The sequence below is a fragment of the Chlamydotis macqueenii genome, chromosome 18 (genome assembly GCF_036417535.1).
Source record: "Chlamydotis macqueenii isolate bChlMac1 chromosome 18, bChlMac1.mat, whole genome shotgun sequence".
NCBI lineage: Eukaryota > Metazoa > Chordata > Aves > Otidiformes > Otididae > Chlamydotis > Chlamydotis macqueenii.
The window spans coordinates 3,335,142-3,361,405 of NC_141573.1; the positions used below are offsets into that span (position 1 = coordinate 3,335,142).

Genomic DNA, 26,264 nt, shown 5'->3' on the forward strand with positions numbered 1-26,264 from the left:
CGGATCTCTGTGTAGCAATGAAAACAGCATACCAGTTCAAATATGTAATCTGAGCCACCCAAAAGACCATTAAAAACAGTTCTATATCCAAAACGATGTTAACAGAGTAATTAGTCAAGTACCAAATGGCTTCAAGGGTTTTGAAAATGAATGATAGAAATCCCAATCTGTCATACCCACAAATCCTATTAATATTCTATTTTACATTCCACTTTTGTAGGTCTGTAATTCTTTTTCATTTTTTTTTTTCTTTAAACACACATCGTTAGGAGAAAAAACCCCTCTCATTCATGCGCTGAGTACTTTTCATTGGGAAAAAAACAAGAATGAATAGAAATGGATTTGACATTCTACCTGTACGGAGAATTGCCTTTCTGCAGTATATTGCAATTCTGCGCTTAATGGGGGCCTACTGAAAGCTGCTTGTGCAATTTGTGCCTTAGGAAAACTCTGGTTTCCAGTCCTTTCATTTAAACCAACAGCATATTTCTAACCATTCTGAAATTATGCAGAGAAATTAAATACAGACATTTAACTCTATTCCTCTCTGCGTGGTGTCTGACGCCAAAGTTACACCATCCTTACACCAGTGTGCAATTACTAGCTTCTTCTAAATGGATGCACTAAGTACCTAAATATTTCCCACCTTCACTAATACCGACATCTATTCAACACTGCAGCGAGCCAGGCACCTTACTTAAAACCAACCGCACGACTTGGCCTAACATACAAGCCTTGTATACAACACAAGGTTTTAAAACCAGATTAATAGTCTAGGATTGCCACATGAAATTGTCAATACCTCAAATATACTCTATACAGGACAGTGCTGATGCATGCATCAGGCATGTAAAGGAGAGACAGCAAATCCCAGATTAATCTGAAGATGTACTGTGACTTTTTGCTGAAAGAGTTGGGACACAGGTGGCTTTTACGTCATGGCACGATTCCTTCTTTTGCTCAACATTCAAATAGGAGGAACTGAGTAAAGCCAGAGATGATGTTGAGACTGCACCACTCTCTGAAGCCCAGTTTTCCCACGGCTACATGCCTAAATCTGGTACAGCACAACACATTCCTGCATTACGATTTTTAATATTTCCTGGTTTTCTTCTGTTCTGTCTAACTAAATTAAGATGGTTATTTTAAGTGGGTTTAAGACATTATATCCAAAGTGGTGGCATTTTCTATTTCAGAGCCTTAACAAATAAAACATGGACCCAACGGGAACTATTTGAGCTTTTACAAGCTGCCTTTATTCATCAGAAACACTGGGCACCTCACTTGCTCATGTGCACGCCGTCTCTCTCCCCACTCCAACACAAAGAAGTTTACAGAATAGCTTGTATCACTCAGGCCCAGATGTTTTTGGTACCCAAACAGCTGTCATCCAGTAAAATCGCGAAGGGAAAGGCTGCTAAACATCTTTGAAGATGCACGTCAGAGCTGACGTTTCCTCCACAAACAGAAGGCAACGGTACCAAGATGTGACCCTGACCCATGATTTGACTCAGTTAAAGGCCACTTAACATGAGTTGTACAACACACAATTCTTCCAGAAACCTCTGATTTCTCAGACCCATGCACTTCATATATCAGCTCAGTTTACAGACCGTGCGTGATTTTTTGCCAAGGAGAGACTGTATGCTCCTGAAAGGATGATAAAGGGACAAGAATGTGATTTTTATTTTTTTAGATTCTCCACTGCTGTTTTCAGGTGAATGCTGTGGCAATAACAAGCAAGCGTTAAGAAGATAATGACTAGAAAAAAAACTCCTACATGTGTATCACTTTGAGACAGAATATTTTTTATTAAATAGAAGGAAAATTGGAAACAAAAGGCCAGATTCAGTATTACTGAGTTAACTTGGCATTACCAAGTTACATCATTAGCTCAGAGCCCAACAAAAGTTAAGCCTCTACAGTTGGAAAGACAAACACCAAAAATACAACAAAATCCCCTAACAAACCCATGATCTGAAGCAAGCAGTGTTCCTTAGCGAGATTACGCTAGATTACTTTCTGTAGTTTTAAATACAACAAAGCTTCCCAAAAAGAATGACAGCTTCCCGGAGCCAGAACGCATTACTGCTCCGATGACTAACTACGCGCAAGTCCAGCAAAGTCCCAATTAAAGAGAGACTGGAATATATTGCTCAATCATGAAAGCAATTAAAAACATAAATAAGGTCCTGCAAGACTCTTAACATTCCCAATGTCTAATTATTTATCCGTTCTCCGTCCTGCAGCTGTAGGTCAGAATTAACTCCTCTGAACTAAACACAGAACTCTTTCAGGGATTTGTACCTTATTCATTTTCAAGCAAACACCCAAATTCATTTCAAATTCACACAAGAACTCCAACAGTTTCACCTAAATCAGATTTTCTACAAGTTAAACACCCCTCCTACACTCAGATGTGATTGTGAAACTACTTTGATCTCTGTTCCCAAATTTATTGCTCTGTGTAATCCATGACAAAATGTAATGTGATTTACAGTATCTCTATATGACAGCCCAGCAGCTGACAGAACTTAATAATTTAGCATAAGAAAAAAAACCTTCTGGCACCAAAATATACAAATCATAATTGAGGCACTTTAGTATCACATTACAATGAAGCATATGCAGACTGATCATAAGAACTTCAAAACAATTAGAATTCTTTCTCACTCATTTAACGAAGGTGGGTTTTACTCCATGACATGTTCTGCAGCTGTAAGCACGTCGGTTTGGAACACTTTTGTTTCTTCACATTAAAGACTTTGAAGAGCTAATAACATTGTTTTACCCCTTCCCTATTTCCCAAACACTCCTTCCCCTCCAAAAATGGTGGAAAAAAAAAGCCACCTGCAGCTTTTCTCTATTATAAAGACATGAAGAAAGAGCAAATGAGTGTAAACAATGTCTTCAAATTGTGCCAGAATTTAAATACGCAATAAAGACGTTTTATATTAGTTTGGTCTTGATAACCGAGCATTTTTTCTAAAATAAAGCTATAGTGAAAAATTTCAATATCCAAATACCGGCCTAAGCAGTGATGTGATGGACACGGTCCATGGGACAGCTTTTGGTGACTCTCGGGTCTGGGGGACCTGAGAAAGTCTTTGTGTCAGGGACGCATTAGCCCAGAAATTTTCAAGAAAAGTAAGAACGTGGAGCTCATGGCATAGGACACAGGAGAAAATTCCACTCAATATTTACTAATTCCAGGTAACAAACACCAGTAACCTTTGTTTGCATAACCAAAACCATGAACGAGCCCCAGTGAAATCAGCAGTGACCGCTGCAGGTACTGGGATCCAGCAATAGGGCATTGGCTGTAGGATCTGTCCTCTCACCTCTGTCTAGGCACCCAGACCAGAAGGTATTCATTCAACAATGCTGAAAGAATCTAAGAATGAATTGGCTGAGTTGGTAAAAAAAAAAAAAAAAAATTATTTTTTTTTGTTAAAAATCAGTAATCTCACAAGACAATCAGCTACCATGTTGGAGAATAGCCAATGTGTTCCCTAACGTTATAGTGTACTCTGGGATGCAAAGATAAGTAAAATTGGTAAATTAAAGAAAACTGTACTTTCATGCGGTCAGCCTTCTCCAAGGCACACGGTATTGTGAGGAAAAGGAGAGAATGAGGTAACGAATCAACTGGGCTTTAAAAAATATTTAATAAAGTTAAAATAATAAGCAATTATGTATTACAAGATAAAGTTGGTGTGTTACAGTTTGTTTGGACAGTGAAGAAAGGCTCAGGAAACTATTGAAAAAATAATTAGAACAGTCATTCTGCCACTGGAAAAGCCTCCTGCTCTTTGTAACCAGGGAAGTTAAGACTTAAACATCAGCTGTACTGAAAACATCAGGTATGTCCTGCAGAGTCAGGCTTGGGGGCCGCCGAGCCCAATGTCCCCTTCCAGATGCCACCTGCAAAAACTGCATAAGGCTGGCCCCTTGTATTCCAGCCCAGACAACTGCCCTACCAGGGAAGGTAGAAATTAAATCCCCAGTTATTCCCATTAGTGACTGGTTATGAACATGTGCTCATAAAACCATTTAATCCTTTTTTTGATAGCTGCCTCCACAACCTCCACTTCTTTCACCAGTTCTAAATCAATCTCTTACTAGTTTCCAGCAACTACTCCTGAGTTCTTGGGCGTTAAATAACAACTCAGCATTCAGCTTATCCACTATCTTCATGATTTTTTGAGTCTTGATCTTATGAGTCTACACCAAAGGCTACAACCTGGAAGTTCTAGAATCGAGAAAAAAGCAGAGTGTGTTCTGGTGAGGCACAACTAGAAGGGGTGTTTGGACACAGACTTGAAAAGAAACAGGAGAAAGAGAAGACCAAAAAAAAAACCCCATCTGTGAATATTTATTAGACAGAGACCTTAGAATAATACCAGCTGGTTAAAAAACCCCCAAACTTCTCACCCAACTATAATTGATACGATAAGGAATGAATAAAGTGAGCTGAAAGACAGGCCATACGATACAGCTCTAATTTTAATTATATCAGTCCTTGCCCTGTTGAAAGCTATCTTTTTAATTCCATATTTTGTCATAATTTATCATTTAGCTCAATTATGCTGCTTCTTGTCTGGTTCTCATTTCCTAACGTTATTGCATCAGTCATTTTAATTTTTAACCCTATGGTGTTATTTGTGAATGCAAATAATGTGGTGCTTCATCTCCTCTCCACACATTAACGAGATGTTCAACAGTAAGCCTAGTGCTCATGGCTGCATGTTTTTTCCCACCGTGACAATTACACCAACTACTCTAGGTTACCTCTGCAACCAGGTTTATAAATACAATTGATGGGCAGAAATCTTACTTGGTTCTCGTTTTGTTTTTTCTGAGGGCTTTTTGTGGGTTTTGGGGGTGGTTTGTTTTTTTTTTTTTAAAGGAGGTAGAAGTAGAGTAACTCTCTGTGAATAACTGAGACTACTGCTTTGAAATATCTCTTGTAGGGAGAAAGCCATAAATTCTGCTTAGTCTCATTTGAGTGAAATATCCCTGAGATTACTCTACCACATTTTTCTTCATGTTTGGCTCTGCTGATTGAAGACTCTTCCAAATGGCTCCCCTAAGGGATGACGCAATTCCTGTGACCATATTCCTGGTCCACTATCATCTTTCTTTCTTTTTCTTTGGAGAAATAAGAAGGAGCAGTGCAAAAGGGACACACTAGAGAGGAAATTGGTTTTCTCCGCTCATTCGTGAGCAAAATTTTATTACAAGAGTTGCTGTAAAGGTATTATAAAGACAGATTAAATAATCTGCACTTCTTGTGCTAACATACACTAACTTTGCTATATAAATCTTTTATCTCTTTTTTTTTTTTCTTGACCCTCTAGGCTTTTGGCAGATTTTCTCCAACAATGCCGAAGTACTACGCTCATTTTTCATTTGTTGGTGAATCACTAACACGGTGTTAGAAATGTTCAAGAACCAAATGTAAGTAAACGCACGCAGACTTGACAACACAAAACCAACAAAAATATTACTATGTTGGAATAGAGAGATAATATCATAGATGATAGTTCTTGGAATATCATGAAAAAAATTAAGACACTTGGGGAATATCCCGCTCTTCTTGGTAAGAATTAGAAGCTCTTTAGATCATTCACAGCTAAGGCCTAAACAAAAGAATCTATGTAACAGAGTCAAACATTTAAAAATTTTAGTCTAAAAAAATGGCACATACACAACAACTGGTGGAGATGCTGAATGCATTCAGAAAGGAGAAAAACATACGTCTACATTACAATTAGATACAAATTTAACTATATCATTATATTCAGGAAGAATACATGTCCACATTTTATGGTTGACCTATTTGCCCCCATGTAAATAACCAGGGTATCACTGCAACGAGTGTGAAAATAGTTCATCTGGATGCTCACATAAACAAAGCTATCCATGCTATGGCTATCAGTGTTCGAGTTAATGAAGTGAAAGGTGTCACTCAGATCAAAGACCCCATTATGCTAAGATGTCTAAGCAGGAACCTACAGAAATGCCTCAGAGACAGTCCACTTCCCAGAAGGTCTTAGATACAAAGATGGAACTGGTTTTGGTAGTTAACGAAATGTGGAGTTGGGAGAGAAGAACAAGAGCTAGAGAGACAGCATGCAACAACGTAAGCTCCTGGAAAGCATACCATGCTTATTCTTTATGAGCAGAAGTAACAACTGTTATGGGGAAACCCAATACTTTCAGTAGAATATCTCTTGGAATATGTCTTTAATCTTTGAAGTTGTCATATTCTTTCTTTTCATCTTCTATTTCTTTGCCAGTGCTAAGCACTAGGACATCTTCTGTGTGAGTACTGACAATAGTGCCAGAACAGATACTGTCATTTAAAGATTTTCCTACATATGCAGTATGAAATCATGCCCGATGAGTACGTCCAGCTGGACGGCATCCTAGGGCTGTACTTGCTAGTTAATTAATCCAGCATCACAAAGCTTGATGCTAAAAGGAGGACTGAAACACTCTGTAGGGCACATTACCAGTACGTTATGTGCAAACTCTATGCAAGTCGAAGTTGTTTAAAAAATAAAGCATCCAGTTATAGGACGCTGTCTGCAGATTTTTGAAAAAGGCCTCATTATAAAAATATCATATTACAACATAACTATTACATAGATTAGTTATTCTTAATGAATTCTTAATTCTTACACAGTGACCTTAACTTTGAGTTCCCCAGGCATTTCAGTTTTATGTGGAATTCCCGCCAGACACAGGTGGATTGATTGTAAGAGGTATAGACTGGAAAATATTGTAAATGTCAAATTTTATTTAAAATAACAGAAATCTCAGAGTACAACTAACTGCTACATCATTAAAACCTCAAAGTACGATTTGCACGGCTTTGGCCAGGTTACATGCCATCTTGGAGTCCCATCTCTCCAGAGTGAGCCATTTCACAATTACACTGAAATCAGAAGAATTGCAGTTCAGAAACTAAAGTGTTTGACTCTTTTTTTTTTCTTTTTTTTTGACTACTGCTTCATCCTGTAATCAAATATCATCTGTGTTCCGTACAGTCAATACACAAAAATGTAAATTACTTCTCCACAAGAAAAGCAGCACTGAGAAAGAATTAGATGTTCTTGGAACCTGCATAAAGATTTCGCAGGATGAGACAAAACATCTATTTAAATATAGAAAATAAGTCAATAAAAAGCTAAATGTTGAAAATTATTTAGAGAGGAGAAAAACCAAACCTTTTTTCTCCCACTCCAAGTTACTCATGTGTGCTGCTCAAAGAGAGGTTTTTTATGAGATATTTTCAGTTCCAAGGTTGCTTCCTTTGAGCATTGTTAGCATGTCTACTGCTCTGCTTGGGTCATGCTTGCTGAATGCTCGTTTGCTTTGCCAAGAAAATACCACAGATGAATGTTACAAACAGTTGCGTTAGCCAAGCCTCACATCTGCACGCACTTAGAAATGCAGTTTGTCTCTTGCTTTTAGTCATTTCTGGCAAACCTGAAAATGCTCATAAGCTTTGTGCAGTCCGTTACACCTGGCCGATTAGCGTTCGTGCCGTAAGTGCTGCTGATGCAACCTCCAACACACCTGTCTCCCTGCTGCAGTGAGTCATTAGTGGAGTCTAACTACAGAATTTTGTGTTCTCTAATATGTTTCTTTCTTTAACTGTTTATGTTTAATTTCATCGTAATGAGGATGACTTCAAATTAAAAAAAAATTAAACTACCATCACATCAAAAATTACTATAATCTCTTGATTATAGAAATGCAAGCAAATTAAATCTATACTTTAAAAGTAAATCAAAATCACAATGATTGAATACAAGCATTCTTATGAAATTGTATTTAAGATTCCTTAACTAATAGACAAGAAATAATTTGGAGATATTCTCAAGTCAATCTTATGTTAGATAAGAGACATCATGAAAGTACTGAAATCCTAAGAATGTGATAAGTACGTTTCAAATATGATAAGTATGTTTCAAATTTGCCATGCTATCGTCTTGAATTTTCGTCTGACTTATGTCCAGCATGGCTTATCTGGCCTTAAGGACATTAAAATTTGTTATCCTTATCTGACAAGGTGGCTTTGTGTTCATAACTACCATGTCATGTCTCAAAAGGTGACCGATAAGGTGGTTATGAGTGACTGGTCTGTGGCACCTCATCTAGCAAAAGGCAAGGCTGAAGATTAATCTCTGCACTGCCCCAGCAAGAACAGCTACCTCAGCACCGTGTTCGCCCAGCACACGCTCCTCTGTCACCCCAGGCCATTTCCATGTGCCCGGCTGGTGACAAGGGCCCTGCTTGCAGAAGGCTTCTGACCGCAGTTTAGGTAAAGCCCACGTCACCTCCTCCAGCTCACACAGCCCAGCCTGGAGAAGTCTCAGAGGTGCCCAACTTGCCCACAACAGGTTCAACACTACCCATAACGTGCATATTTAGGTCAGCAATAGCTCATTTTGGAAGAAAGTGGTGTTTAGTTGAAAATAATACCTGGAACAGGGGAGGCCACTGGAAATTTATGGACTTTTCCCTTTATTATTATTTCCACAACAACAGACGGCATGTTGATTTTTCCTATAGCGCAGGTTTCGCAGTGCTGTTTGGCAACCTGTTAAATATTTTCCCCACTTATCATTCCCTACTGATTGGGAGATGCAATAACTGTCAAAAGACAGTTGCTTTTGGAATCACAGGTTCAAAAACATTACCGTACCTCATTTATTGAGCAACGTTCTGGCACGGTAAGTTGTAATCAGTTACAAAATGAACCAACTAAAATATTACAATAAACAATGAACTATCTTTAAAGTTGAGATTTTTAAGCAACAGAAAATTAAAGACCTCAGTAAATTAAATTATGTCTCTAAATATTGAAAAGCTGTCTACAAATATAAAAAAATATTTAGATGTCCAGTGCTCTTGCAACGAAAACTGTTCCCCTGTCTCTTTTCCCCACTGTCTTCCTTCCCAGCCCCACTGCAGCAGGGCTATGGGGAGGGCAACACCATATGAATCCTGTATCTCCTCCTGCCTATTTCTACTTCCATTTTTCTTTTCACTGAAGTTTTGGCCATTTATTTTGTATTTCATCACATTCACGTGAACAGCAGTCCACAATTACAGAAAGCAGTCCACACAGAAACCCGTATTACTCACAAAACAGACCACAGAGACATGAGATCCTTCACTTGGGAAGGGACTGACCTTCAGAAAATCTGGACAGTCATATGTTCCAAGTCTAAATATTGAAATTCAGCTTCCCTGTGGATTTTTGGGCAATCTTTACAGAATTGGCAAAAAAAAAAGTGAATTTACGGGACAAATTTTTCTCCCATATTGTCCTAAATTTCAAAGTAACAAGATTTGCTAGAAAAAACAAAAAGGCTTTTAAAAACAAGTTTCAAGACTCATGCTGCAATTAAGATGCACTTTCCTCCCCCCCCTCCCCGCCCCGGATAAAATCTCCTTCATCAAAGTTCTGTGGACTTTAATAGGATCAAGATTTGAACCAAGTTAGCTGAAACTGTAACTTTTGAGCTCTAAACGGAGTTTGTCCTCTAAGCTACTTTGACTTTTAGACTTTGTGGCCAATTTCCACAGCTCTGCCTTTGGAAGACAGAAAGGAAGCAGAATGGTAAATGGAGCTTTGAAGGAAATGCAAGGTATTTTCACATGTCTGTGAAAGACTTTCCAAGAGAAATACTTCTTTTTCTCCCCCCCTCCTATCTTTTACTCAACATGTGCTCTTCTGATTAGAGGTAAAAATAGGGAATTAGGTTAAATATAAAAAAAAATTCAATAGCAGTTAATATAGCTTAAAATTAGCAAATTTTTTTGAAAACTAGAAAAAAATCCAACAAATTAAAAAATAGTATTTCTGACAGAAATGACAATTCAAGACTATTAAAGATATTGCCCTACGAAGGATTATTTGTAACTTTAATTTGAGGATGTAAAGAAGTTAACTTTTCTTTTGCTATACTACACATGTAAAAAAAAGATCAAAGAAAGAAAAGAATTGATATTCAAATTCCATTTTTAAGCAAAAATGACAATGTCTTCCTGAGTTAAAATTAATCCTTTAAATGATGAATTTCAAAGGTTTAAATACCTTCTGTGACCTTGGCTTTAAATAATTATGCCAAGTGGAGCTTTCCTTACATTCAGAAAAGATTCTGAATTGTTGATCACAGCCATTTTAATGGCTTCAGGCTGGCTGATTCCCAACATAATCCTCCGAATGCTGTTTAAAATTACAGACCAAGAACCTGACGCAGGTAAATGAAATGTCACTTGCACAAAGGCTGCTCAAACAGTATATGCAGATTGTTAATTTGTGCCACTGTACATCACTTTGCCATAAAACGTGTGATTTATTACATTAACGCGTAGAAAAGATACTTCAAGAACCATCTGCTTACATACACATACAGTCTACATAAATATTAAGTAGGGTTTTTTCAGTTCAGCTTTTGAACTAAAACTCACATGTTTTAGCTCGTATCATCCCTAACGTGGTGAAATACTGGAAATTCAAGACAGCGGTACAAGGGGATGCTCAGCAAGCACGGATGCGCAGTGACCCCACTGAACAGATCGGGGAGGGAAGCCTTGATCTATCTGAAGCATTAATTTCTATTTTCAAGCCTTTCACAGAGTCCTTGCTCACTCAATGCACACAGGCAAAAGTAGACCAGCCATTGTTAGCAACCAGACCCAGTTTCCTCGCAGTTTTAGCCTGAACTTTTTCCTCCTTAAGAACTTTCTCTCTTTTTAAGGGAGAAAAAGCCTGGTTAGACAGAACCGCCCTTTCTACTCTATCTATTCCAGCAAAGGAAAAGTGATTAGCCTAGTCTTTGGCTGCCTTTGCCTTTGAAATCATCCGGATTTTTAAAGTCTCGCCAGCTCCCGAGCGCCGCACGGTCGTCCCCGTTCCGTGCTCACCCCAGCATCGCTCTCAGGGAAAACAGCCACGGCAGCGACCACTGCTGCTGCGCGCTCAGAGAGAAGTCTTTCATTACGGAACCACAAAACTTTCCATACTCGTGCCGTGATTGTGGCATCCAGCGTCAGATCTACAGCACACGTCTGTTTTTTCAACTCAAGTGACCCCTAAACATTTTTTCCCCTCAGTGAAACTGTGCTCATCTGACTTTCGGGGTGATTGCTCCCCTTCTGCCATGCCACAAGAAGCAGCCCCATGTGAACCTCTTACCTTTTCCAAGGCCTTCTCCATTTCTGCCGTATGTATCTTTTTTAGGTCTAATGTAATTTTTTCTGCCTCCACTTTCAGCTTATTCAACGTTGTCTCATGGTCTCGAGCCGCCTTCTGCTTCTCCTCTTCCCATTGATGGCTCAGCTCCAGCAGCCGTTGCTTCCACTGAGCGTTTACCTGAATAAGCTCTTCCCTCAGCTTGTGGATTTGGTTCTCCATATCACAGATAAGCTGAAACAAAGAACAAAAACAGTAAAAAAAAATAATCCACAAACCAAAACTCACTTGATTTTCTCAGACAGGCTGCTAGCCGGGGTAGGAAGCAGACTCAACGGATTCTCTTTGCCTTTTCTTGGACTCTCTTGTTGCTCTTCCCCTTCTCTTCATATGTGCAGATGAATACAGCTCCCCCCTGCCCAAAGCATGGATGGAGCAAGATTTACCTTTTTGGAGGGGGTGCCTCCATATGGGAAAAAATATAATTTTTGGCATACAGTCGCTACATATAATGTCCAGAGCCTTTTTTTTTTCCTTAAGAAACTGCCTGCCACCTTCTAATGAGATATCATTGTATCATCAATAATTATCAATCGCTGCTCCCAATTATAGACTGTATTTCATCACAGTGTGCTAATGTGCACCAGGAACGTGTCAAAGAATGTCCTCCTTGGGGCGAGGGAACAAGAGCGCACCGAGAGAGGATGACACCGGCCAACGCAGAGAAACCTTCAGGCTCTGCAAACAGTACAGATAAGATACACGGCTTCCAAAATGCAAGACAGACTTCAGAATCCACAACTATCTTTCATGTGATCACAGATCATGCTTCAGTCCTTGGGAGCAAAATATGTTCTGCGATGCCGCAGTGGCATCAGAAGCGGGGACTACGGTGCGGCAGCAGAACCGCGGGAGCTCAGCGCCTGCCTTCCGCAGGGGAGCTTGAGAGGGTAAGGAATGAACGTTGTATGCACTAAATCTCTGTTACTCCTAAAGTACACAGAATATACACGGATACTTCACAGTAGTAGTAGAGTACACATTTATTACTTTGGATTTACACTTGCACATAACTCACTAGTTACTTTTCTAACTGCATTTCTTCTGAAACGAAGTAAAGCAGCACTGTATCTGTCACATAAACTGTTAAACAGCTCATTGCAATGTATGATGTTGCAAGCACATATGTTTTCATTTGCAAATACAATCCTGAAAATTAGCATTTTTCACTAAAAACCTCTCACAGTATTTCCCCCTTTTCCCTCCCTGCTTCACGAGTAACTTCGCAGTTCCCTGGAATTCTGTCACAGAGGATGCAATAATATTGAGATGAGAAATTGATGTTCTACCAACCAGATGTAGGTTGCTCAGCTCAAGCTTATTAAAGTTTCAAAAGAAAATCTGATGAAAATTGCTGTATATTTAAAGATCTCATTGCCCTGGAAGAACAGTTCCTGATTCTAGAGCTCGGAACTGTTCTCTCTCTCCAACTGCTACTTTTCTTCTTTAGACATTTTTAATATGCTGTCTGCATGCAGCTAAACCAGCTATTTGCAGTCTCTGGGAACCACATTACTACAAATTTTTGAAAAAGAAACATTCATTTCTGACCAAAGTTGGAAATGAATGACTACCAGATACATTGCCTTGTACATTAATGTCCCAGGACAGATTGTTATAAATGCTGTGATCTGAGAGAGAAAAATCAAGGCTTGAAAGTTTGCCTGTTTTTTCAAACTATTTGAACTATATGGTGTAATAAAAGACATGTCGTCTCCCCTCAAACCTTCAGTTCTGTCCTCGAGGATCCCAGCTGTAACATGTATTAAATAATATTAACCATCTTGAAAACTTCTCACAAGACTGACTTTTGCTTCCATGCTTTCTTAATTACTCACTGGCATTATTCCCTACTATGTCAAAGGTAAAATTCTCTGTGTGTGTGTGTAGAGACGCAGCGAGCACATCATTTGTGTACAGAAGCATAACACAGGCCACATACTTCAGCTCTATCAGCATCATCTCCAACATGTGTTTCATATAGCGTAATCTGCGCTAGATCCTTTCCTTCCTTCCCTGAGCTTTTCCTCTACACATGTTTAATTTTTTAAATCTGTATATAGACTAAAAATGTAAAGTTCATTCCAGTCTATAATCATACAGACTCAAATGTAAAGTTCATTTTAGTATATAATTATAATCTACAATATACTTTTGTAATTCTTTTGGAAAATAATTTCACCTCCAGATCACAGCAAAACGTTAGCCTAACTGGCTGTTACTTAACCAAAGAAATGCTATAGAGCTACAATTTCTAGAGGATGATACGTTCTGAGTTCTAAACTCACATTCGCAGTAGCGTTTGGGTTTTTTAATAGCCTTTCCAACGCAAGTCCTGCCTGGAATAGGAACAATTAGCTTTTAATCTGAGAGAGCTCTTTTTGACCACTCATTTCCCCTCCACTACCACTTTCCTTTTTTTATTTCCCCATTTCCTTCCTTTTTTTTTTTTTTTTAAACAGAAAACTTCCTTAAACTCTTTTTTTTTGCCTCCATATAAGTGAAATTAAGATATTACATTGCTCAGAAGTTTCCTAAAAAGTATAGTAAAATATTTAGGGCAAGAAGCCAAGGTTAATTTCTTATAATACAGGGAAAACTCATTCATAAATCATATTACAAGCCAAAATAGACTAGGTGAATGCCTGACTCAAGTGTCAGGTCTTTCTACTTTACTTTCTTCTATATTCAATAATTCTTATACAAAGCCATTAGAAAAATCAAATAGCACAACACAGTGTTTTCTACTGCCACGTGGACAAAGTAACAGCTCCAGCCTTCGGATTCAAAACTGGGGAGCCAAACGATAGCGGGCTGAACAACATAGGTGGAGCAACAGTAATTAATATGCAAAGGAGCATTAATGTTGGACTTAATAGATGGCAAAAGCAGATTTGGTTCTATTAGGAAAGAAGAAAGAATCTGAAGATGGGGTGATGGCAGCGAAACTAATATGATTAAAGGAGTCCTTTTGGAGCAACTCCACTGCGAGCACGATGATGTTAAGAGACATCTAATCTCTCCAAAGTGACTGGAAAAAGCTTATATTGGGGATCACAGCCACAGCTCTTGTCAATTACTTTAAAATAAGTCTAGTTCTCACAGCCAGATTATTTTTTCCCATAAACAAAGTCACCGGCAGAAGCGGCTTACAACCGAACAACTTGCTGCACAAGACAACTTTGTGTGACATGGATACCTTCAAAGTGCTACAGGACATGAATCCCAAACTTTCCATCACTAAGATTCTGCTGTTCCACATGCCAGGTTTAATAAACTATTATCAGACTTAAATGTAGGCAAATTAGTACTGCTAAGGAAAAAAAAACAAGATGACATAATTTCCAGTTGCAAAAAAATCTGTGAAATATGAAATTTCAGAGCAACTGTCTTTTCTTACCAATTCTGTAGAAAAACAAAAGATGCAATTACAAAATCTCACTTCTCATGTCAGATCTGAAGGCATAATGCTTGCTTGGTTTGTTTGTAAAATTGAATTCTCTTTCTCAGTATTGGTTTCTTAAATTATTTTCCTAGCTGCTCAAATCTGCTTGTGAACCATGCCTACCGAATTGTTTGCATGGTCCAAACAATAACTTGGGTACAAGAGCTGCTATGAGAAATACACATCTTAAACAGCCCACCAGAGCAAACTAAACATAACATGTTTAGTTAAACGTTTAACATGTTTAGTTAACATGTGTTAAACATAAGGCTTAAACATAAGAAATGAAGACCTCACAGTATATAACAGGTCCAAAATTATATTGCTACTTTTGTCCAAAATCGTATTGCTACTTGCTGCTTTTTTTTTTTTTTTTTTAAATTAAAATGTTATAGTCTTCATTTCAGTTGTATGGGTACAAATAAATGAAATAAGAGATTTATATATTTATCCCAAAGAATACCGAATTTCATAATGATTCCACAGGACGGCCGTGCCATAGCAGCATGCCCCCAAACAAGAAAGCATTTTGTAAAATGACTTTTAATCCACATAAAGAAAAACAAATAGAAAGAAACCACTAGCTTACAGAGTATCCCAAATGCAACAAAAATACAAACACGTAAAGTCAGCTGTGTGACAGGGTAGAGATCTCACATGACTTTACACAGCATACTTGGATGTATGCGTATGCACGTATGACAATCCCGCAGCTGAAGAAATTGCTAGCTGAGATGGTGATTTCTATTTCTGTTTCGAAGGAACAACTTAGAATTCTAACTAAGAATATCTGTGCTGAAATAGTGTCATAAAAAGGGTGGGTCATAAGCCCACAGCAATTTGCCTGTAGGGAAAAAATAGACTTGAAAGAAAAAAAAAGAAGGTTGCTCACTCACTTTGGCCTATTTAAAATGCCAATAAATGTTCTGCATGTTATTTGGAAGGAAAACATGTGCTCTTAATTTTAAGAAGTAAATTGCATAAGAAAATATAAAGCTGGCAAAAAGTTTAAATTAAAATCTGTTGCTGATGTCTGAAACTCTGCTACAGCTACATGCAACAGAGATGAGAAACGGACCGAATGACTACAGTCTCATTAGGAAAAAAAAGACATATTCCCTTTATTTTTCAGGAGCTCCTACTTCAACTCCATGAAGCATTTACTTGGACTAGCTTCTAAGGAAGAGGCTGGAGCATGACCGCATCTTTCACACTCACAGTGATGGAATACACGGACTTCACTATCTCCCTCTCAATGCATTACACACCAAACCACATCCAACCCACCACCACATTTAGCTTCAAATGGTGTTGAGGGCATTTTAAACTCACAAAACCAAGGCAATGCAGAGTTAAGATCAAATCCATTCTTAACTCCCAGCAGAGGTGGATGAAGTGCCCCATCCCCGTCATACAGCAACTGGTGACATATTTAGTGTAAAATACCTTAGAGAGGATTATCTGTTGAAAGTGGGAAGCTGAACCACTTTCATTTTCTTATTAATAAAGTTTTATAAAGCGCTGAGAAACAGATAACACAAGTTCCTCTACCATCACAAAAATAAGCAATGCATCTAACATAAAAGAACGCTGAAAAAGTAAACAAACATTATTTGTTTGCAGCTCTAAGCTAAGAAAGTAGAGCTGTAAGAACTTCAAAGACGTGCAACGTTGGTTTGTGTTTAAAACAAAACCGGTTTATATAAATGAGTCTTAATGTTGCAGTTTCAGCCAGTCTCAACAATCGGTCCTACACTTGATCTCACCCTGGGTTTGGGGAACTCTCCCCATGATTTTTACCCTTAAAAGGTAAAAGAGTCAGGCAACCAAGAGCAGTACCAAGGGCCAGGCGCAGTCCTAACGGCGCTCTGATCTTTTTGTCCAGAAAGCATCCTACGGAGCCGGGCTCACTTGTCCCAGTAAACCTCTGCTTTTCTCCATGCCAGATGAATTCCAGCTGGCCAGCTCAGCTAGCTGGCAGCTACGTTTGTGGCTCCTTTGTGATGATACAAAGGGCACACAGCATTGCTGAAAGAGGAATCTTTTTGTTTAAGCTACAATCTAAATCTGAAGAGATATCAAATCTAAACATATAATTTAAAAGAACATTGAATTAGCAAGAGTCATTAAAATTTAGTAACTCACGTCTTTAACATCATTTTCTAAATAAAGCTTTGTAATTAACTCAATCACCACCATTTTAACGAACTATATTTAAAATATTTTCTATACCATAGCATTTTAAATCAGACTATTAAGAATTTATTAACCGATTTTTCTTGGGACTGGTAAAATCAGCAATATGTCAACATTACGAATCCTTAAAAAGATGGATTTGGTTTGCAAAGAAAACTACTTCCGCAAATGTCACGCACATTATCACATGGGTAATGATGTGGCAGAGCGCAAATTAACTGGGATAAGTAATAAACAGCTATTTAGCTTTCACAGCACAATCTGTTACACTGTCAAGCTTAAATGTCTTTTGGGTAAGAACACATAGGCCCATAAATACGGTAATGAAGGCAGCAGATAAATGAAATGGTGTGAAATGAAGTGAAAATGAACAACAGTTCAGTGACCAACAGGTTGGCCTCACCTCCTAAGAGCGCTGATTGAATTTTCCAAAAAGCATGGGGCTGCGCAAGCTCTTCCAAGGAAATCACGGAAGCACAGGAGCTCTGCCCGCATCACCGTATTTACAAGTAGTCCTGATCACTACTAGTCTAGTACTTCATGGAAACACCAAAATATCAGCAAAGCTGAAACTTCAGAACTCAGAGAGATGCAGAAAACACAACACAAACTTCTAATAAAATGCATACTTAAGTGTCCTCATTCTTGAGAGAAAAATCTCTGTCCAGAATGTCAGTGCTACCGCGCAACTGGGACATCTTTGTCCGATATGTGACCGCATTGGGTGAAGTTATTAATACGCTGATAAATCAAATGCTCACATTTTATTTATGCTCACAGGAAAACTGTTACACAAACCAAAGTTGGATTCGCTAGCCTGCACCGCCTACGAAGAGTGGCACTTCTCTAGACCTAAACAGGCGAATGCTGTGTCAAAAAACCCAAACTTACGCAGAAGCAGCGCAGACAGCAACCATAGCACAGTGAAATCTTTGCCGTTCAGCAGTGTAAAAATCTGAATCCCCGCATTACACGGCTTACGCAAAGGTATGTAAATTCCATCTCAGCTCAATCCCAGCTTTTCTCACCTCTGCAAACGTACCTCTGACATCTCCCTTGCAAACACCCACTGGGACTCGTGAAGGGAGGTGTTGAGCTGCTAACTTACATATTTATTCTATTAGTTTTAACAGCATTAAGCTGCTTTTAGCTACAAACCTCCTTTGTAAGAGTCTTGGACTGTTTCGCACTGTGTATGCTCTGAAAAACACCTCTAACATTTATGAATCTGATAAAAGTATATTCCTACCAATCTTGCTTATTTTGTATCTGGTAGGGTGTTAGCTAAGGACAACACCCTACCTGTACAGCGCTGCTGGAGGCTAAACGTCACTCTCCTTCCTATTTTTCCCCCGCACTTAACAGTCCCCAGAAAAGCCCAGCACTCTCCACATTTTACGTCTCACTAACGCACTTGCTGTGTCTTGTCAACTCTTGTTCTACAGCTTAAGCGTTTTCCCAAAACATGATGGAAGCGTTGACTCATGAAGAACAATAAAGACAAGTTACCTTCTGCTTCGCTCCATTTTCAATAAAATTAATGAAAAAGTGCCTACCCACATAGTTCCTATAGGGAAGCGTGCTTAGGCAACATTTCCATCGGAAATCTAAACCCCAAGCTGTGCATTAACTTTGTCAGATAGCTCTGAAGGCTGAAAGGAAATGTGCAAGACACAGGTATCAAAATGCCAAAAGGAAAAGTTACGTTGAAAATACCAACACCGTTCTTGTTTCTACACCTATGACTACATGGGACAAAGCGGCAGCAAATTCTCAAGATCTGCCCTGACACAGTATTAAGCAAAATACAACTTGTATCTTTTTTTCCCAAAAGGAGTGCACTGAAATAGATGTGGAGTTTTAAAGAAGCCAGTTTGCTGTCTAAATCCCAGTTCATGTAAATGGCACTGAGGCTACAAGCCACTGGGCTTTAAGAAAAAAAAAAAATGGGAAGGGAGAGGGAAAGAAAGAAAATCAGACATCCATTTGAACAGCTCATAAAGAGTTTAAAATTAACGGAGCTTATCTTGATTTCTTAACTTACATAAGTCCATTTGATTCTCACTTAGTTAACAGCAGCTAGAAAGCAGAACTTCATACAGGTTGGTTATTGTCACCGCTTTCCTAATAAAATGATTTTCAGTCAAGTGGAAGGACCTCAAGCCTACACGTGTAACTAACAATACAGTGCACGAGTGAGTGAAAGGATCACTTACCACGTTGAAACTGAGACAAATGTAAATAAATTTTCCATTTAACAGTTCTAAGAGCTGGGAAAGTCTTGGCCCTCTTGCCTGGCAGACAGATCCAGAACAGTTTGTTATCACCTGATTTACTGTATTTGCTTTGAAATAGCAAGTCAAAAACTAAAACATCCAGCTTGCTTTCTCCTCCCTATCTCACAAAATAAATATTTACATTTGTATTTCTCTTTGTACCAATGAAATGATTTGAATAAGACTATGAAGAGACCTACCTGGAAAGGACTAGCTGGGGTTGGACTCCTCCTGTCTTTCTACACAGAAATTTAACAGAGACACTCAACTGGGCACCTGGTAATCTACACAACTGCATTAATGTAACTTAAATATGATTGGGTTGCAAAAAAAACCCAAAACAACAAACAACAACCCAGCCATAAATACCCACTTAATGCAGTGATCTCCTAAAATGACTTGTGAGAGCAGAACACAGATAAAATACAGAGTGGCTAAAAAAAGAATATCAAGTCTGCTGCATCATACAAGCCATACAACTTATCCCATGACTGATGAAAATTACACCAAAGGTGTTTAGTCTTCCCTGGTTTTCGTTGTGAAAAAATGGAAAGCTTTATTTTCTGTATTTCAGGATGTGAGAGGAAAATAGTCCTTCCGGGTGAATGTTAAAGTTATATTTAGTTCTGAAATAACATTGGAGCAACGTTTGTTCTGAAAGTGAAGAAAAGCTGCTGATATTCAAGGAAGGACAGGACTTTCCTGCAATGGATCACAGAAATGGAGGCTAAAGATCTCTGCACTGAACTGGGAAAAACTACTTGTCAATCTGACAGAGTATTTCTGTGCCCAGCATCCCCTACGCCAACGCTTTTAAAAAACATTTGCATTTAAATTTTCCACACATGAACTTTAAAAGCATTAGCATTTCCTGAACAACATGTAATTCTGATTTAAATGCAGACATGATGTATTACAGATTTAAGGATTAGTACAGACATTCATCTTATGAGGCAGCAAAATTAAACGTATTATGATTCCTAATTTGTCCCCAGAAGAGGTACAGGCTGTATTGCCTATGAGAAACGTCTTTGCCCTGTCAACTAAGGAAAAGACTTCACTTTAAGTAAGGAAACCAAAACAACTTCAACACTTAAAGAAAAAAAAAAAAAAAACACACAGAAAAGCATCACACACTTCTCTTTTGGATACATTTGTTTAAATTACTGCTCGAAACACAAACATCTTTTGAATATTCCAGAAGTTGTGCCCCATGCACCCCTGGAGAAATGCAAAGTTTGGACACCAGCTCCCGCCCACGTCAGCTCCATGACTGTCTCCTCAACAGGCAGTCAAGGGACTTGAGGAAGACTGTCCAAGCTCTGCCCTGACTGTTAATCAAGGCAAAAAAGATGAATTTTTCAAAACTCCAGCACAATCACAGGAAGGCAACTAAGGAACCTAACACTGTCATCCTCTGGGCCAATGACTGCAGATGACTGAAATGCAGTAGCCTGTGTGTACTATTCTGCTCTGCTAAAGAACCTAATACACCAGGAAACTCTCTCATTACTGATGTCATGCTGCTATATTGAAGATGACAGTCTTTAACCAAGCATGAAGCCCTCATTCTTGGTCTCATGAATGGCAATATGTGTGGGCAGAAATCCTGAAATCCAGCAGCTTCAGAAATAAAAATTGTCTCACTTACAGGTTTAGACTTGAAAGAAATAACCAGCTTCTAACTTTCAAAAGAACCCTCATTTCTGGAAGGCAGTAACAACGGTTGCAGTATTTCTGTTAATCAATGAGTTCTGCTAAGTTCTTACCCGTACGTTAGCTGCTTACACAAATAAGATGCAGAATTATACATATGTGCAACTTTTTATTTTCTCCTTTTTGAAATCAGCTCCTAATTGGAAGAAGCACATTTTGGTTTATTATCTTTAGCATCAATCCTTATATCAAACAGATAAACCTGCCACCTCCATCTGAGGATGAAGGTCTTTACTCCAACCTAGGTGTTAGGCTGGAGTCAGAGGCATCAGCTGATGGCACCTATGGTGTATTTTGTGCACACACCTCCAGCTGACACCATTTCAAGGCTCCTTCCCAGCACCTTCATCCTCAAGTGCTGGTTGCACTATTCCCATCATCTCCTCCGAGCCCAGAGACCTATTGGCAGCATCATGCTCCACAGCTACCAGTTCAGAATGACAAGATCAATCACAGGATGACCTGTACAAAATAAATGAAAGCTGTGTACACAACATTTCCTTTCTTGGAATTGAGAGTATTTTTAGTATTTTAGTATTTTATCTTCCTCTGGCACCTTTACATTGATCTCTATCCGTTTCATCCTTCTCAGTTTGTCCTTGAATTCAGTTGATGCCATTTTCGTTTGCTGAATGACAAATAGGCCACTGCATCCTGGGGCAGGAATTTCTTCAAACTTATTTATGCAACTGTTTTGAATCCACTGTACTCCGAATAAATATCAATATATAGTTTAAATGTAAAATCTAAATACATAATAAACATTAAAATCCTATGATATATCAGTAAAATAAAAAAATCCATTAGATATATCCATTTATACAGGTCCATGTTTACATCTACTACCCCCTCTCCAAAAAAACAAAAACAAACAAAAAAACCCAACCCAAAACAACCTCCAAATTGCATGAAGAGACCAGCAACAATGTATTACTCCTGAACTGACTACTCTGGCAGGGAACAATGGTTGTGGGGAGGGCTTGAGGGAGAAACTGTTGACTGGAGGCAGAGCACCAAAGGGAGCGGTCTCCTTTCCACGCAACAATGAAGCACAGTCTTTTAAGGGGACAGAATCGGCAGACTTTTAAAATCTACTGCTTTTACTTTTCTGGAAAGCATCACCGTTTTGAAGGATGCAATTTGATTATGTCAAAGTAAGAAATTGTGACTACGTACTGCATTTCTACTGACATGAAGCACAAATATCAGGGCACTAGTAGAGAGATCGTTCCCTGGGTACTGTGAGGCGGTATTTTGGACAAATGGCATCTGATGCATTTGTTGAAAAAGAGATTTCAGTTTTCTCCATATGCATGCCTAATTACCACGTTAATGAAGGGTACTGCTATAAAGGAATAGCAAGGCTGTCTCTGCTAAACCTCCTCAAATCCACACACAGAAAAACAAACATTGCCTCCCATATAAATGACTACATTAGAAGCCATTACTGATTAATGCCACGTATTTTCTCTCAGCCTCTGATGCAAAATACGCCAAAGAAATGTTATCACAAGGGTTTGTTTGCACAGCTTTAGGAATGATCGTAATCTACTAAGTATCCGACACAATACTCAGGTAGAGCAGGTAAGAATTAATTGGTACCTTCCCTCCTCCCCAGAATTTCAGATGCTGAAACCGTTTTTCCCTTTATTGAACCAGCTCGGCCTAGACTAGCTTGTCCCGCAGTGACATGTATATTGAATACAAATCAGACAGCGTAGCTTTAAATCTGTGTTGCAGCTCTCATTTCCAATTCGAGAACTGTACTATAATCATAAGCTTCTGGTGGATGAAAGGAAATCAGCTCTCTGAATATTAGCTAATGCCACATTTGCAAGTCCTGAAGAGATCTGTGCTGTTTAAAAAAAAAAAAAAAATAGATCATTTCTCGTGAACCTATATATATGAATCGCTTTGTACTGCTCGACTGATAGAAGCGATGCCTGTGCTGGGATTAAACCCTTTTCATCATAAAACCTCATCTGGTTCGGAGTCCAAGTCCATCAAACCTTTTCCCTTTAAAGTCCCGCCTTTGATTCTACATCAATTTATTCAAACCGCAGCTGGGTGGCTGAAAACGAAAGGACAGCATCATTTAAACCAACCATGTTCCTAACTTGAAAGAAGGGCTATAATTAAAAAAATGGGCATAAAAGAATGGAAATGGGATAATATTTTTTAATGGTAGTTCAAAGGCCGACAGATGTCAGAGCCTTTGAAGATGTCAGTACACTGAGCAAGAAGTTGCCATTAAATAGTTTGCCTGAGAGGTGAAGCAGCTTTTTAATGACTGAAAAAGCCCTTGCAGACACATCCTTGTGTTTTTAATTTGTCAGAGTTTCTGCAGTATTTTCTGATTAATGACACATGATTATAACTGCATAGCATACATATTTTTATACTTGGTTAAATGAATACTTTATTCCACATTCCTTCAGTGCCAGATAAGAACAGGAAAGCTTTACTACACAGTCCAAAACGATTCAGATTGCTCAAATATTTATGGTAATTTGAGGGGATTGGCCAGATACAGAGCTACTATGTGTTGCTACCTTTTGTTCTTTAATGGTGCTATTACTGCTGCCATCACAACGTGCATGCAGCAAGTGAGTGTGTGACCAGTATTGTGCTGTACCCTCCTTGCGCCCTAAACAATCCGAGCTTTCATAATTCGCTGAGGAACAAAGTCGTCAAATCAAAAGAACATTTAGAAAAATTCCTCAGTTGATGCTAAACAATACAAACAATGGCTGCCAATGTATTGTAAGTGGAAAATAACTTTTCTCAGAAAAAAGCAGATTGCTAGGAAACATCATGTTCAGAAGAAAAACACCAATATTTATAAACGCAGATAAAGTCCCCATCTTGGGCTGAGAGATGCTCTTGCAACATCCTTCATCCCTCTGTTAACACATGTAAATTTTTTCTATTTTCACCATGGACGGAAGATGTAGTAGCCCAAAACCCTGGAACAATTTCTTTTGCTGTCAGGAGTAAGCTCTCAGATCACTACAAAAGTCTCTTTTTTTTTTTCCACAAAGTGAAAGTGTGCCTGCCAAGCTGAGCAGGTAGAGCACAGGGAAGCACCCCGGCCCTCAGGAGGGACAGGAAAAGCCAGTACTGCATACCTGCCTGTATCACACCTTGGAGAAGTCATTCCTATGAAAACACAGTTGTTACCAGGGAGTTTTATTAATGTACTGTTCTTTATGCTCTTCCAACCTAGATTCAGCTTGTTAATTGGGTCATAATAGAAATATGATGGACTTAACGTAGAAAAAGATCGGAGATACCTGAGCAGAGCTTTGTGAAGGCAGTCACTGGTCTCCTCAGAATATTTAGATGATTCCGTAAATATGAATATTTGGCTTGTTGCAATTCGTATCCATCAGGAACCTTTTGTAATTACCATGGTGCCTACCACCACCGTCCTGAACCTCCTTGAGGGGAGGAAGGTAACCCTTGGATGCTCGCTGCTGCTCTGAAGTCGCATGCTTCTACGGCTGGAGATGCAGAAAGCTGATGGCAACAAATGTTCTGCTCTGTGTTCAAAACACTGTATAGTTATCCAACTGCAAAAGTGAGCACTGGAAATTTTGAAAAGGAGAAGTCTATGGTTGCACAGAGAAGAAATGTAATTCTGAAATTTAATCCTCCCAAAAGCATTTATTGAATGAAAATAGAGTCCTGCTAGGAAAAAAAATACGACTATGTTAGGATTCCACTATAAAGAACATGTAGAAGTGAAGGACTTTGAGAACAAACGAGTGTAAATCCAACTTCCAACAAACCTGCAGCCTTCTTTCTCAGGTTATTCTGAAGTTGCCTTCAAAGACAGGTTTTCTTTTGCTTTTTAAATAAAACTATCTCCTGTGCATCACTAGAATACTTGACTTTATCACAAATCTCAAAGATTTGAAACCTCAATCTACAAACGTTACATTACACACTATTGCCACTTTTCCTAGAAAACAAACTAGATGTACGAGCAGGATGGGGTGGAAGCGGCCACAGGGAACACCCACTACAGCCTGGGGTTGACCAGAGAAGCGAGACGAAGAGCTCACTCCCTCTTCCACCCACACCTCCGGAGCCTGGCAGATCCTGGTTCCGCAGGCTCTCAGCAGGACACACTCTGGTTGTAATAAAGGGGAGAGAGTTCTACTCATCCACTTCTCTCCAAAGGCCGTTGACGTTGCCATTGTACAGAGATGTGCTACTTTCTATCCATATTCAGTTATTATTTTAGCACCATAGTAAAATAGGAAAAGAAAATGGCACGTTTTAAACAGTTATAATTTAGCTGAAATAATACTTCAGAGAACAAAGGCGCTTCTCAAAGCTGTGAGACTTTCCACTGAATTTCAAATTAATTTTATAAACTAAAGGAAATTACCCACAAAAGATGTATCAGACTTATGAATAAACATTACAAGATTCTTCTACAATGGGAAACACCAGACACCCTGAAAATAATGTTTTGCTACAGAAACCCATATAAGCGTGCACAGCTGAGCCGTTCAGATTCTATCCATTAGAGGGCAATAACACACACACACGTACATATATACAAACACACACTCTCTCACACCCACCCAAGTGTCTTTAGAGGAAATTTAGTATTTTCTCTTTAATAATTACCAATGGTATAGCGACAGTTCAGGTCCTGTTCCATTCCCACCCCCTCCACCCCCCAACCACAATATCCAACAGATTAAAAGTTACAATAACAAATTATTCTGTAAATTTGATTTCCTACAAGGAAACCCAACACACAGCTTTAGCAGGCTTACAGTTAGCTGGTTTTAAACGTAGCCTGAATAGACTGAACAACCGGCATTCGTCTAAGCATGTAAATCATTATAAGGGTTCCCAGACTTTGAGCAAACAAAAAATGTTCTTCATGTGTTCATCTCCCACCTTTCCTTTTCTATTTGGTCATAGAAGAAACTTCTGATAACAGCGGCTACTGCAGACATGGCCGCTATCCAACACCCTTTGGATATCTCTTAACGCTACAGACAAATCACAAAAGGCGTTTTTACTGAGTCATGAGCAGAGCCACTTGAGGGAACCATCTCACATGCCATGTCTTCTGCTTTTTGCTCAAACCATGTCAACCTACTGAAAAACTGCATTGTTTATCACAGGTCCTCAACCTTCTGCACCCACTTCTAACACCCTCCAACCACATTTGTGTTATGAGTTTACTGGTACAGGAATTCTCTGCTGTTATATATTTTCACTAACACAGCATAGACTCAGACTCCTGAGAGGATTCCAGCAATACCAGTAATTACCATCAGCCCCGAAACTACTGCTTGTCAACATCTTTTTAGTTACAGGATTGCTG

General features: G+C 38.9%; 1 protein-coding gene across 2 annotated transcripts in view; it reads right to left on the reverse strand.

The window, feature by feature from the left end:
* CEP112 (centrosomal protein 112) overlaps positions 1-26,264 on the reverse strand; it is a 163,427-nt gene that overhangs the window by 49,373 nt on the left and 87,790 nt on the right. For both annotated transcript variants that reach the window (XM_086762479.1, XM_086762478.1), the window contains one exon: positions 11,222-11,452. In XM_086762479.1, coding sequence (XP_086618605.1) covers positions 11,222-11,452 — 231 coding nt within the window. The remainder of the gene's footprint in view (positions 1-11,221; positions 11,453-26,264) is intronic.